General features: G+C 39.1%; 1 protein-coding gene across 1 annotated transcript in view; it reads left to right on the forward strand.

Annotated features, from left to right (window-relative positions):
• RAC1 (Rac family small GTPase 1) overlaps positions 1–15,004 on the forward strand; it is a 15,530-nt gene extending 526 nt beyond the window's left edge. The window contains exons 2-6 of the mRNA XM_026083012.1: positions 6,257–6,328; positions 7,786–7,903; positions 12,242–12,304; positions 13,066–13,225; positions 13,394–15,004. Of these exons, the coding sequence (XP_025938797.1) occupies positions 6,257–6,328; positions 7,786–7,903; positions 12,242–12,304; positions 13,066–13,225; positions 13,394–13,524 (544 nt within the window). The 3' untranslated portion in view covers positions 13,525–15,004. The remainder of the gene's footprint in view (positions 1–6,256; positions 6,329–7,785; positions 7,904–12,241; positions 12,305–13,065; positions 13,226–13,393) is intronic.
• The last annotated feature ends 363 nt before the right edge of the window (positions 15,005–15,367 follow it).

Genomic DNA, 15,367 nt, shown 5'->3' on the forward strand with positions numbered 1-15,367 from the left:
GGGGAGGGGGCGCGGCAGAGGCAGGGGGAGGCTTCCGCGGGGGCGCAGCAGGCGCGGGTGCCTGCAGCGCTGCCTCCGCACCCGAGCGCGGGCGAAGGCGCTCGGGGAGCGGGTGCTGGGCTGACAGCGGCGCTCTGTGCGTGCGCCGCGGTGCGCGGGGCTGCGCGCCTCGCCTCCGCGCTGGGGCGGGGGGCCGCTTCTCCCGGCTCCGCGTCCTCCTGCCTGGTGTTTCGCGCACCATTGGGCGCACCCGGGCAGTCCTAGCGTGCTGGGAGTTATTTCACCAGGCTCTTAATGAGATGGGAAAGCCAATACTGATTTGAAATGTCTTTTCTGCAAGTAACACCGGACAAACTTTCTTATTGCTGTTTGTAGCTTGTTTTTTGAGATCTGATTCTTGTAATAAGACTGAGTGAAATGTGCTAAACTCCAAGCAGATCATAAATGTTTGTGGGCAGAGACTGGTGTTTTGCACATATACATCTAGGCCTGTAAGGCTCCTGTCTAAAGGAGGCAGATGAAGCGATTGCAATACAAATAACTAACTTGTCTGTAAAGACTTGTAACACCTATAGCATTCAGACATGTTATGCTTATAGCAGTCTGAATATGGTATTACTTATGACTAAAACAACTTGAGAATGCTTTTTACAATCAGATTAAGTTTGAGTTTAGCTGCTGGATTTCAATGTAAAGAATGCTGAAATTGTGGTGGAGAAAGAGTTTGTGTGTTTGCTGCTTTTGAATATCCCCCACCAAGCTATTCCCATCAACTCAGAGGCATTCTTTTTCTTGCTCGATGTCAGAGCTCAGGGGAGCATCATAGGCCAGCTGGGAAACAAGACTTGTCTTATGCAGTTTGAGGATTTTTTTTTTCCTTAGTAGAAACAAAAATCCCAGTGTAGTCTGAGCATAGTTGGTATCACAGCAAACTTGTATAGATGACAGAGAAGTGTAAGTGTAGCTAAATGGTCTTGCCACTGCCTGTGTAATTTAATGTGGTGGCTTAATCTTTAAGTTACTTTAAGATGTAGAATCCCTAAAAAGACTATGACTGAAAGATAAATTTACTCAGCTTAACAGGTTCATTTTGGCTTTTCTTACTGTGTAAGATGTTGAGCAATGAGGACATGAAAGTGATATCCTGACAAATTATGACTTCTTGTAGTAATGTAATTCACTGATACTAGATATAATAACTGTGGATTGTTTTCTTGGTTTACACTGATTTTTAAAAATAACTAATTTATTTTTCTATTACATCAAAAAAAATTTTAATTCAAATGAACGATATTGTCTGTGACAGAATACTGTAAATAAATGCAATGCATCATGCTTGGGTGGGTAAAAAGTTTGTCTACTTCCTCTATTAGATTTGAGAACTTGGGATAGACAAACTGTCTCATCACTTGCTTTGTAAATACCATCCCACTTCCAAACTTACTTATTGCTCTTTGTCTTGGGAATGAAAATGATGTAATTCTACCTCAGTTTTGTACATGTGTGTGAATAAAATGCAATCATTCTAATTTTTCCTCCTTTCTTGGTTAGAAACAAATCTCTTTCAAGAACCTACTGAGATATCATTGCTTATTTTTAGTAGCTTTTTATGGTCCTCCATTGAGCTTTTTATATTTAATCATTTGTTTCCCTGTGCTGCTGCTTCAGAAGTTCAAGCTTTACAGGTATTCTAGAAAATGTGTAATGTTTGGTTTAGATAAGGCTAAAGCTTTAGCGTTTCTGTAAAACAATACAAGTTAAAGATTGCTTACATAATATAAAACTTAAGTACTGTTTTACAAAGATCTACTAGGAACAAAATAAACAAGGCTATAGAAGTACCTGTGTGACTTTTTTTTTGAAATTGTAAACAGGCTGTTTCTGGTAAGTATCTCGTGTTTGCTTTTAGGGCTTTGGCCAGTATCAGTTTAGGCATCTAGTTTGGCTAGAAAAGCATGGCATATGTGCTGGTTGTGCTATCATATTTTGCCCTAGTTTGCCTCTTCACTGTGAGGTTTGTTTGGGGAGAAATAGCTGGCAGCTGTTGCTTTGACTCCTTGCTACAGAGAAGTAAGATTGTGCAGGACATGTGGGTAGCCCTCCACTTGAATAACTCTACAAGAATTGCTGTTGGTTGAGACTTGGGAAAAAAAACATTGGTGGAAGTTATTTTTAGAATGAAAGCAAAAGCTGCAGACTTTAAAGAAGCAGCTGTTTAGTGGTATGGAATCTCAAGTGATCCCCTGTAATGTTAGGGGAAGTCTTGCACATTGCAGAAATGATAACTAGATGCCACAGAAATGGTCCGTGTTTGGAATTTTACTTAATTTGCGGCCTTGTCTGCTAAAGCCATGCTGTATTTGATTTGATAGCTCCCCAAGAATAGGGGGAGAATAACAGGCTTGTTGTTGAGCGTAGTGCAGTATTTGTGTAAGATGCCGAACACTTGAGATCTCTCCAATGCAATTTGTAGAGAGTGCAGTGACTTGAAATTTGGAAACAACTCTTATTATGCTTTCCAAGATAGAAAACGTGGTATTGTAGATACTGAATGGCATATTTGGGAGAGGAGTCTCACAATGAGTAAAATAGCCTATCTGGAAGGGTATGTAACTAAAACCACCAGAGCAAAAACACTTAACTCTTGATCTGATGAGCGTACTAAAGAAGTCTCACCCAGTGTTTAAAGTCTGAGTGAAGACCTGGGCTATACACCGTGTTTCCAGGCAGGTAATTCATGTGGATCAGAGAAAGAAAGAAATGACATAAAGCTTTCTGTGAAGGCTGCCACCTGTTTGCAGATATCAACATATAAGGAATTGAAAAAGCAAGTACTCTGGCTGGCCTCCATTACCATGGCTGCAAACTGGAGCTCCATTCTCACAAGCAGTTTTCAGCTGTGGCGTAGCAGGAACCTCTCAACCATCTGTGCAGCTCCAGAGCCTTTATGATGGCAGAAATACTGGGGCAGATCCTCTGACAGCTCTTTTACTGCATGTCCCTTAACACTGCCTCCACAGCTCTAACGCAGTGGGAAACTTCCTAAAACTTATTAGTGTAAGGCCAGGAAAGAGATGACATGTTTTGTTTCAGGAATTAATACATTTGTGATTTTACAAATAGATCAATTCCTGGTTGGTACCAGGAAACAACCAGGGACTCACTGCTGTCTTTTATAAGATCTTCACTTATTGCTAAGTAGTTAAAACATGGCAGATTTCCATAGGCCATATTTTAATCACAGTCGAATGTTGCTAGTTTCATTTGATGTAATAGTGGGTGGACAGAGCTATGATTAAGTAGTTGCTAGAAATTTTGTTATGACTAATTCTGGGTTGGTGATATTTTAGTTTCTCAGTCTCCAGCCTTTATATACAGGGATTTATACTTTGCCAAACAATCAGAATCCTCAGGGAGTTGCTTTAATACAGAAGCTAGATACTGTAAAAAAAAAAAAAAAAAAAAAGTTAATAAAGTACTTGGAGGATCTCCTTTGTAAAGGTAGGTGTTAATGTTCATTTTTAAGACTGGTGACCATACAGATCTGATTCATAGGGCAGTGAGCCAAAAGGCAAGGAAAGCAGGAAACCTAGAATGGAACAAGTCTGAAACAGGGTGGTTGGGCGTGTTTTTTCTTGTTTTAGTGACTGCCTGGTCGGTGCTGCAGCACTGCACTCCAGGCACTTTGACGCAATGAAAGCTTTCACCCCCTCCTTCCTGGACTGTTTTGATTAACCAGAGCAGACTCACCAGGTTCAGTGCAAGGTGAGCAAGGGAGCATGAGTGTAAAGAAGTTCTTGATCCGCTGCTCAAAATATTAGTTTAGCACAGATTTGTTAGATGCTTAAGTTATCTGTAATGAACTTAACTGGAAAATGAAGGCTCCGACCAGCCAGGTTCTGGAAGCATGGGAACACTCGGCCTCGGAGCCTCTGGAGGGCTCCCGAAGAACCGGGCCTTTGCTCCTCTTGGTACTTGGGCGGTTTTTACCTTAGTCTTTTATAAGGCAGCCTAGCGTAGCCTGCCTTCTGGTGTTACGGCTGCAATTTAACAACACATTCAAAGTGATCCAACTGATGAGATGGCCCAGGGAGCTGAACCGACAAGTTAACTTTATTGGCAGAGGAGGGGACTGAATAGTTTTAACTCCTTGTTCTGGCTTGTTACGGAGTCGCATGGGTGCTAGCCCAAGACATGGTGGGACGTCGCCTTCTGACAGCTGTTAAATCAGCTTAGCTGTGTCGTGATACTGCTCCCCCAGTTTTCCCACAGAGGTTACTGAATGGTAAATTCCTATTCTGCTTCTGCATACAAATATATCCCAAACCTGTTACTACAGAAAAATGTTTAATTCCATACTTGATAAGTACAGTCTCTAAATGCCATAATTTTTTTGTTGTAACTTGGCACAAAAGAATATACTGTGAAAGGAAAAAAAAAATCTCAGACTGCAAGAGACTGGGATCTTGTTTCTTTAGAAGTAGGTGTGAAAAATAGTGAGGAAGACGGTATGGTGTGATCAGAGAGAGCTGCAGCAGATAGAATGTTATGCTCATGTCAAATCAAACCCACAAAATTAGGATTTAAAAATGAGGATGTGGGATGAAATCCTGGATGGATTATTTCACACACTAAAGCATCTTCTATTTCATAGCTCAAACATTCAAGGTAGCGTTATCAAATGTTGCTATCAAGTAACTCCTCAGGCTAATACAGTATTGAACTGCTTCAAGTTTAATGGAGAGACTTGTTACAGGTTGAGTTACAGCACACGCAGTGATTTCTGGTTGTGACAAAGCTCCGAATTTACTCAACCTGCCTTAAAGTGTGAGTCACTAGATAAGGCTGGCTGGTTAGTGGTGGGTGTTAAATAATTTTAAATAACTTATTGAAGATGATCCCTGCTAGATAAAGTGGCAGTCCACATGTTTCCAAAGCAAGCCTTGACTGAAGCTCATTTCTGTGAGATTTTTCTTCTGCAAAAGCTGAAGGATAAAAGGATATTTTTAGCATTAAAATTCAGTTCTTGTGTTTTTTATATATTAGCTGTAGTTCTATGCTAAAACTTTCATGAAATTACTTCTGCTTCTGAAAAAGCAAGTTCAGAAGGTTCATGAGTCAAGCCTGACACTAATGGCAAGTGTGTATGGCCAAGTATATTAAGGTTGAAAGCTACTTCTGACTAGTTTTGAACAAATAGTTGTAATAAAAAAACATCTGCAAGAAAATACAGTTTTCATTGCATAGGCGTTTGGCTGTTTGAGAAGAGTAATCAGGGAAAACTATAATGCAGTTGGGGATTATCCTCTTTGAGGAACTGCTCGAAGTCATCGTCTGGAATCTCTTACGCTGTTAGAGGATTATGTTCCTCAAACGAGAAACCAGCCGGGGAACCAGTCTGCAGTGTCAGAAACGCTCTTTGCAGAGTCTGTCTTAAAAAAGAAATGCAGTACAATCTCAAGCATTCCCACCCTTTAATTAAAACTGTAACAGAGGGTCAATTATTTCTTTAATTTAATGTTTAACTCTAGATAAGATGTGGGGAAGAGGGAGGAGGAGGAGAGAGCTGGCTGCCAGAGTTTGGAAAGAAACCCGGACCCGAACCTTGTCCTGCCCCCAGTTATCTGAGGCTGTTTAGAGTTAGATCTGTGGGGAAGAGCTTAGAGCTCCAAATCCTTTCTTCAGTATTAAAGTATAACTTATCTATAAATCGTTTTGAAGTGTCTGAATTGCTGAAGAATGCATACAGAGTGTAATTTTACATTATTAATAAGTATTGTGAAGATTGTTGTTTGTATTTCTTTCAGATACTTGAAAGTGATCATGTGTTGGGAAATTATCCTTTTCAAACTTCATTGTTGTATAATGTTTTATAGAAAATAATATTGGAGTTGTGTAAAGGGTGTCTGGATTTTTTTATTTATTTTGGGGAGTTGCAGCAGTAGCAGTCTTCAGTCACATGACTAGCAGATGTTAGTAGGGTTTTTTTTAGCTAAAGGCTAACAAAATTTGATAATTTACCACTCTTGCATGATTAAGGGATGTTTACATTAGGTATGTTTTCATTTCCAGTGATCTTAAGAATACAGTTTATTAGCTCTTTTCTTGCGCAATAATGACTAGTGACATCCCAAATTGTTCCTTAGATAGCTGGGTATAATAGGTCGTCTTCCTTAAAAGGGATATTATTTCTAATTATTCAAGGTTTTTACATGTTTTTACATGCTTTTTACATGTTAACTTCCTCTTTTTACAGTGCTGTAGGTAAAACATGCCTACTCATCAGTTACACAACCAATGCATTCCCTGGAGAATATATACCCACTGTGTAAGTACTTATAAAATCTTAAGAACTCATTTACGTCAACTTCTGCATGCTTACTGCCATTCGGATTCCTCATTTGTACTGTTTGAGCTGGCTGCAAGCACTCCTCAATTTCATCTTAAAGGCTTAACCGAGTATCTAGGTGTATTTAGTGAGAAACATTTGGGTCTTTTATTGTTTAGCATAGTCATACCAGTGTTATTTGCTCATGCTAGATCAGTTTTGCCTCTGCTCTGCCTGCAAGTCCTAGTTGAGTCTATCAGTTGCCATTGTCTTTTAAAATGGCATGTTATTTCTATCTTAAATATCACTTATAGTAAGCAGTTCCAAGGCTGAACACCCTGTAAATCATTATATTCAGTCAGAAATAGTTAATTTATGTAACTAGAGAAATAAAACTTTTTTTAATTCTTCCTTCCACTTTTTCTGTTACTGCCAATCCTGTGCTAAGCCAGCCATAGCTCCAGAGCTCTTCAGCCTTGGCTGTGGGGGACTAATTTATTTTGGTACTTCCCATTTGCTTACATCTAAGCATTTAAGGGTTTGTCAATGCCAGTATTAATGCGTTTCCCTTTTGAGGGCCTAATTGTCCAAAAAAAACCCCCAAAAAACAAAAAAACACCCCAAAAACCCCAACAACACTTTGTACACAAGCAGCTTCTCTGCCTTTTTGAGATGTCCCTATAAAATATTTACCTAATTTGCTCTCAGTAAGTATTGATGAGTTTTCAGTTAACAAAATACATTTTAATGAGATTTTCAGATGACTTTAGTTATTCTTCCAAGGTCTTGTCTTAATTACTCCTTTTTCTTTTTTTCTTAGAACCCTTTTTTCTTTTTTTTTTGCCTTATAGAATGCAAAGATAACTTCTCTCAACTTAGTTTAACCTTAACAGATCATTAAAGCTTTTGCCCTCACAGTAGTGATGAGATAAAAATCATGTCTTTACTGACCCCTTGCTAGTAACTTTAATGTTTCATGAAAGGGGTTTTGGGGGGTGGGTTTTTTTGATTAGCAGGCTTATTAAGTTATTGATATTTATTGTCTGTTGTCTTTTAGACTCCTTGGTTGTTGCTCATGAATCTTCTATTCTAAATCTTACAAAATGCTGAGACAGGTTAACTTGCTGATGAATGTCCCAGTAAGACTGGAAAGCACTTGTTAAATGAATCTCCTGTTTTCCTATACTTATTGGCATTAACAACATTTCTGTCAAAAGAGCAATTAAAAAGATGACTTCAGCTCAGGCTGGGCCAAGTCTGTCTCGTATGTTTTTTCCTTCTAATACTCAATACCAGACTCGATAAGTACAGAAGAATCATGTTTTCCGGGGAGCAGGAGGGTGGAGTAAAGAACCTTTTCCTTTGTAGTCTTCCCAATTAGGACTCTGTAGAAAAGGTCCTTGTGCTTCCTGCTTCACTGCACGCAAATGCAGCTAACTTTATTTCTTATTTTTTAGTTTTGACAACTACTCTGCTAATGTAATGGTTGATGGAAAACCAGTCAATCTGGGTTTGTGGGATACAGCTGGACAAGAGGACTATGACAGACTACGTCCGCTATCCTATCCGCAAACAGTAAGAACCACAGTGTGAAATTTGAGAAAATGTGCACAGCTTTGTCTAATGTACAAATTGTTTCTTTTTGAACACTGATAAAACTAACACTCCTGCACGTAGAGTTCAGTTTAATAGTAACAGTGACCATTTGCAAAGTGCCTTCCTCTGTCCCAAATACTGCAGCTGCAATGTACCAATGTTAAAATTTTCATCCTTGTGTATTTGTGTACAATGACACACGCTGGCTTTTGTGGTTGCAGCCTCAGAATTAACTAGAATACTTGACTTAAAAATAAACAAACTTGGTGAATAATCTCATCAGCAAATCCATTGATTTTAAGGTTAGAATGTTGGCCAAAGCCAGGATTTGTTTTTGTTTTTAGGCGTGATGTTTGGCTGCAACCTGACACTGTCACTGCTAAGCACTTGATTCCATTTAGTCTCTGGCTTTAAGATGTATTAAATGTGAAAGAGGCAGTTTAAAGGAAAATATTGGTGTTGACAGAGGCTGCGTTGTAGCTTTCAAATGTACTTAAGCCTGTGGCTATCTTATTACTTGTAGTTTGTGTTATAACATGAATACAAATGTACTTCTGGCTTCCATGCTTGCAGCTGGTTAAGTCCTGACTGCGTGCTGCATCCTTCCTCCTATAGGAAGGAAGACACTGAAGTAATTTGCTCTCTTCTTTCTGGTGCAACTTCCACTATAACTTAGTTAATCTTTATAGAGACTAGTTTTCTAAAGAGACTTTGTCAAGTATTCTTTAGAGCTAGGTTCTTTTATCTGGCAGAATTGTCCTTTAAATAGAGAAAGGTGACAACCTGCAGCTTTTGTGGCATTGATTACTATTGTTGTAATCTGCCAAATATATATATTCCATGCTAATAATGTAAAATGCAGAATTGCTCCAGTTATTCTACAGTATAATTGCTCTCTTGAATAATGTGAATCCCATCTAATGCTTTTTTAGGAAACTGGTCTTAATTCACTCTTCTTGTTAGTTAAGTGCTCATTAATTTCTACCATTAGGCTTTCCCCTCAGTTACAAGACCCAAGATGTATACAGCCTTGCTGGTCCTAGACAGGGCTAGTAAAAATGCTGGGAATAATCTGCCTGTCTTAAAAAAAGAAACAGTAGCCACCTGCAGCTTTTATGTAATTAATATTTAGAGGATACTTAGGAAGAATTTAGGTTTGTTTAACATCATAATGTTCTTCAAAAAAGTGTCACAGGGTAGAAAAAGATACATTAAAAGATCGTTCAAGAGTGAGGAAAAAGTGGAATTGTAAGGGAGAATGTCGTTCCTCTCCTGTGTTAGCGGGACAGAATGTCTTCAGTTTGATTAAAATAATGCGACTTTCTAACAGACTGGAAGAGAATGTAATATCTAGCTAAACATACTTTGTTTAGTTGTATATGCTTGTACGGAAAAGATTTTCCAAAAAGTATTTCAAACTCTTTACTTAGCAGTCATTCAGATTCTGTTTTTTTTACAGCAGAAGTTGAAAATGAAAGCTAGGTGGTGAGTCGTGAGCTTCCCACGACACAGTGTTCAGGTCTTAAACTTGTGAAATTCATCATAAAATTATCATAAAATAATAAAGGCACTCCTCCTTCGCCCCCCCCCCCAAAAAGGCAGAGAAAGAACAGTGGAGCTAAGGGCACCTGACTTTCAGGAGTGTTCAGCCTCCCCCTGCTTTCCCTGTGCTACTTGAAACTTGCCCCTTGCACGCTCTGGGGGCCTGCTGTTTCCCTGTACCTGCCCTGAACTACCAGCTGGGCGAGATGCGGGCAGGTGTTGCTGGTTACTTGGCCCCTTGCATATCTTGATCAGCCAGCAGTTCAAAAGCTGTTATCTTCATAGTGAAGACTTTGTTGTAGCAGGGGCATCAGTTTGTATCTTTTTCCTTATTTATTTTTTAATCAAAATTTACAGGAGTTTCAAACCTTCTCTCAAATCTATTTGAAGTCACCCAGTATTTCAAAAAATCTGGGGGCAGGGGAGAAGTTGGAACAGAAAGGTGGATAACCTTGTTTCTTCAGGAGACAAAAAAAAAGAAAGGATGCTCTTCATGGGGGGGTTTGCTCTTGTGAGTCACCTCTGGCAATGCAGACAGACATGTTTTAGCTTTATGGGATGGGAATGTCTGTGGTCTCTTCTGGATGCAGGTAGCTGGTTGCCCTGAATCACAGGGCGGCGTCTCTCTTCAGAAGAAAAGCCATATTGTGAATATTTGTGAGCACAGATTGCTGACTGAGAGAATGTTTTCCCTTAAATCCATCCTAGGAGTAACTTTATCTCATACTGTTATTAGGTTGGAGGAACCAATGGTAAGACTATATCTTCCAGTCTGACAGATCAACCTATTGCCGTATGTAAAACTTTCAATAAACTTCAGTTCCAAGTTCTGTTATCTTGTCTTGCTTATGATAGTGATAAATTGGCCCCTATTTTTTTAAACGACTTTTCTTGGAACTATATAATTGTTATATTTGAGAAGTATGTTATTGCATCTCTTTAAATGAGTTGCTTTAAAACTAAAGCTTTTCTTGCATTAAAAAATAGCTTTTCCTCTTATTTACTAAGATTGATAGTGTGCAAGACAGCTGAAGTCTTCAAATAATTGCTCATGGTCACACCAAATCTTTGATCTCTGGAGTCAGCAAAGGAAAGAATCTGCGTAACGTGCAGAATTTCAATCACCACGAACTTGCAGAATTGGAAAAGAGAAGTAGTGGCCATAGTATCACAGTATTTGATACTGTTTGTCTTTCTTCTTCTGGGATGCTGCTACGGAGACTTGTTGGGGTGATGCATGAACAACTGGGTTGCAAGTGCTTAGCAGTGCAGATGTCAGATGCTGACCTAACCAAATGCCTTGAAATGCAGCACAATCAACTAACACTCTGAAATGCCTGATTCTTTAACACACTTGTTACTGGAATAAGTACGGATAAAGAGGTAGGTTGGGGGAAGCTGGGGTTGTCTGAGATGCATTTACTGAGTTTTGGGTAATACGGCAAGATTACAGTCTTCAGCTCATCGGATGTAGAAAATTCATCTTGTGGTTATATGACACTACAGCCTAGAATCATTCAGAGTATGAAGTGTACTGTTTTCTGAAATGCAGACTTCACAGCAGTTACTGTAAACACATTCACTACGGAGTGTTTTCACCTGATCTCTTATTTATAATAATCTTCCTTTATCTTTCAATTGAAAGGCAAGAGGTACAAGATCCCTAAAAACACCTGCTTTTTGACACAGGAAATTTCATCTGAACATAAGAAAAAACTTCTTTACTGTGCTGGCGGCTGACCACTGGAACAGGTTGCCCCCGGGGAGGTTGTAGAGGCTCCATCCTTGGAGATGCTCAAACCCGGCTGGCCATGGTCCCCGGCAGCCTGCTCTAGGTGACCCTGCTGGAGCAGGGCTTGGACCAGATGATCTCTGGGGGTCCCTGCCAGCCCCAGCTGCTCTGGGATTCTGTTTTCTTCGTACTGTCCCGTAATTTAGGGAAGAAGGGACCTAGTGTGATGCTTGGAGTTTTTAATACCGTTCTCAATCTTAATTTGGTTATAGAGAAATTCCAAAGTCTTTTTGAACAGACATTCAGTAGCAGTAACAGTTGTACAAGATTCATCCAATTCTGACATTAAAAGTAACAACAGTAGAAACTGGCTTACAGGATATAAGAAGTGTTACTGAAAAGGAAGAATATTTTACATAGTAGTTTTTGTTATGTCTTTTATTCTGTATTGTATACTTTTCCTTTGCAATTTAAGATTACTTTAGGAATAGTATAATTTTATTTCAGAAGCTGGTATAAAGTAACACTTTGTGATATCCTTTGCTAATGTTACCTGTTTTAAGACTTTAATCACTTAGAGATCTGCAAAGAACATCCAAACCTAGTTTAGAAGCCCAGTGACTCTTCATTACTTGCCATCTTTGTCAAGAACATGAAGTGTTCTTTTTGCTTGTTTTTGGAGGGTTTTTTTTTTCCTGAATGTCAGTGAGGGATTAAAAAAAAAGACAGGGGAAGAAAGCTGCCAACCCAGCTACATTAGAATTTAGTTGCTGGCCACTGCAATAGCTGATTATGAATGTGATTACAATCTACTTTTTTTTCCCCCCACTTTGCCTTTGCTTGTAGCTGCTTGGGAATGGATTTCCCACTGGGAAAACTAGCTCTAATTAATTGTCATGTTCAATTGTATCATCAACCTTGCCTCTTGCAAGTATGATGTGGTACGGTGTGATACGGATGCTGGTGAGATTGGCCTTTTTACAGTGACAGGCGTTGTTGTAATGGTAGCTCTGCTGGGCTGACTTCTAACACTTGTTTTGTAGGATGTGTTCTTAATCTGCTTTTCCCTTGTGAGTCCTGCTTCCTTTGAAAATGTCCGTGCGAAGGTAAGTATTGTCCTTTTATTTCTAAGGGTTCAGTGTAGTGTTTGTTTTACAGCAGCTTCAGGAAAATGTTAGGTGACTTCTCAGACCACAATTCCCACTGTTTGCCAGAAGGTAGAAATCTATTTGCCTAACTTTAAGGCCAGAAAGTTCTGGAAGTTCAGGGCACCTGCAGCACCTAAAGTACAAATCACTCCTTGATGCAATGATAGGACAAACATAGTTACGCTCTCCTTGGCTGTAAACTCTTATGGTCACTATCAGGAAATCTCCTTTTAATGCATTTTTTTCAATACATTTCTTTAAATTACACATAAAAATCATGCTGATACCATATATTTCTCAAGTCAGCCAGCATTCAAGTACCTATGCTGCTACTGTTGCACTCCTTCATGCCCATGGACAGCTGATCCATAGGGCACTGTGGAGACTTCCAGCACATGGCCGTGTCCTCACCTCTTAAGAGGTGACCTCCATGGGTGGGCGAAATGCAGATCAGGGTTTTCAGAATGTCAAAATAAGCATAGCCTTTAATAAGGTAAACTTTTAAAGTATGTGGGAATACTTGTGGCTTAGTTTAAAAAACAAAACAAAACACCAATGTTTTACAATTGTATGCTCTTATTTAATACAGCCTTAATGGAGCCTCCATCCCCCCCTTTACTGCTTTGCCTGATGCATCTTCCTGCTGTGAGCCCTTAATTAGTAACGTTCAAGAGCCTCGTGGAAACCTGCCCACGAATACTGTGTGTTCCTTTTTGCAGTGGTATCCTGAGGTGCGGCACCATTGCCCCAACACCCCCATCATTTTAGTGGGTACCAAACTTGACCTCCGAGATGATAAAGACACTATTGAAAAACTGAAGGAGAAGAAGCTGACTCCCATCACCTACCCACAGGGCCTTGCCATGGCAAAAGAGATTGGTATGACTGAAACCGTGTTACTATTGACTTGATCGAAATTCTGTTTGTGGAAGATGTTGTAGCTTAATTAAAACGGATGCCTGTTTTTTGCTGTGGGGTTAGCTGATAGTGGTGCTCTCTAATTGCAGGAAACGGCTATGTAATTGCAGGCTTTTTTGCTTTCCGTAGGTGCAGTGAAATACCTAGAATGCTCAGCACTTACACAGCGAGGCCTCAAGACAGTGTTCGATGAAGCTATTCGAGCAGTTCTCTGCCCCCCTCCTGTAAAGAAGAGGAAGAGAAAATGTCTGCTGCTGTAAAGCTGCCCTCCCCCCCCGCCCGAACCCTGTGTGCTTTGCTCACAATGGAGCATTCACATTCAATGCCAAGCTTTTCTGTTATAAATTAGTTCTCTTCCATAAATTTTTTGAACCAATCAACAATTTCATGGTTTCATTTTGTTTAAAGTATGAAAGTTACTTTTCATTCTACTAAAAGCAAAATCCTAAAAAGACAAACCTATGTAAAGCCTTATTTTTAAAATCCTATTCTTGCTCAATTAATTAAGTGTTGCCAAACTATCTGCTGAACTAAGTTGCATTGTTGTGCTAAGAACACTAAGCACTAAACTGTTTTTTAAAGATTCTTCTTGAAGATGACTCTAATTTGTGTTAGGAAATGCAAAAACACTTTCTAGTTTTTCACAGTAAGTAACAGTACAGTATAATTAGCAAAACACTGCAGTCTAATGTGTTTTATTAAATGTTTTCTCAACCTGAAGTCATTGCCTAGCATTGTATATCAAACCTAAATCATTGACAATGACTGACAACCTTAAGTCACCGTGTAAAATGCTTTATCATTGGTAAGGGCTTGGTTGCAATCTAGTTATTGTTGCTGTGATTTAAAAAATAAATAAATAACTATTCTTACTGAAGTGTATCTACTCCTTTTGACAGCATTGTATTGTGTAAGTGAAACATTGGGTTGGATCAGATGATAGTGCCAGACAGTATTTTGACACTGCACAGATCAATTTACACTACACTGTCAAAGTAGTTCAAACTGAATTGACTTTTATTACAGGCTAAAAATCAGTGAATGCTTTCCCACACCTGCAGTAGTGGAAGAGAGGTTGATGTTCATAGGTAAATTCCTTTTGAATTTCAAGTAGGGCATTCATTTAGTTACAACTTTAAACCAGTCATTCCCACAACTGTTGCCTAGTAAATGCTTTTCTTGTAGATTTTCTTCTTACTGAGCAATATAACTTGCATTTTAAAACCTTTCTCATGATAGAATTTTGTTTTGTAGATTAGAATGTTCAAGCATATCCTTATTTTTGTGTTACTTCTGACCCAGTAAGTTATATGCTTTCTGAGGAGCTTTTAGTCTACTAACTAGGTGTAAAAATCATGTGAAGCAGCTTTACAAGTTTTAGTAATTTTTATATTTTAGACCTCTATAAACTATGAATCTTCTCAAATATCACTATTTGCCAGATATCCCACACTGTAACATTACTAATGCAGACAAGTGTTCTTTATGTCACCTACATGTACATGTGCATCATAGATTGAGTAATGGTAACTTGGGTCTGTGAGGTTCTGTAAATTAGTGCTAATAATGTTCTGTACCTCCTAAACACTGGCAGGAATACAATGTTGAACTACACCCTTTCAACCACTAAAGCAAAACTTAAAAATAAAGTTGCAAAATTGTGAAGTTTTTACATTGATCTTTTGCTAATGCAATTAGCAGTATGTTTTGCATGTAAGACTTAATAAATCCTTGAATCAATGTGTGGTAATGTTTGAGTTTCTGAGCAAGTGTTCTACTCTCACTCTTGTACCACTATGAATAAGCATTCTCCTCGTGCCAATAGCAGCTGGCAGCGTTGTCTCGTCAGGGATGTGTGTGCTAACCACAGGCTCTTTCAATGCTGCCTTGATGTTAAGAACCAGAATTAAATGCAGTGTCTGGCGGCGTTTTGTTGAAGGCTTGTTTGTGTTATCATTTGAGTTGTTACTAGCTGCCACTGCTGCTGCCATAACATTTCAAAGATTCTGACAACCAGGAAAAAAACAAGTGCAGACCAGTGTTTGTTGTTTGCACATAGAAAGTGATAACTGTTTAAAGGAGAACATGTTATGGTGCTTAAAG

Source organism: Apteryx rowi, unplaced genomic scaffold, assembly GCF_003343035.1.
Source record: "Apteryx rowi isolate R43461 unplaced genomic scaffold, aptRow1 scaffold_6, whole genome shotgun sequence".
Lineage (NCBI taxonomy): Eukaryota > Metazoa > Chordata > Aves > Apterygiformes > Apterygidae > Apteryx > Apteryx rowi.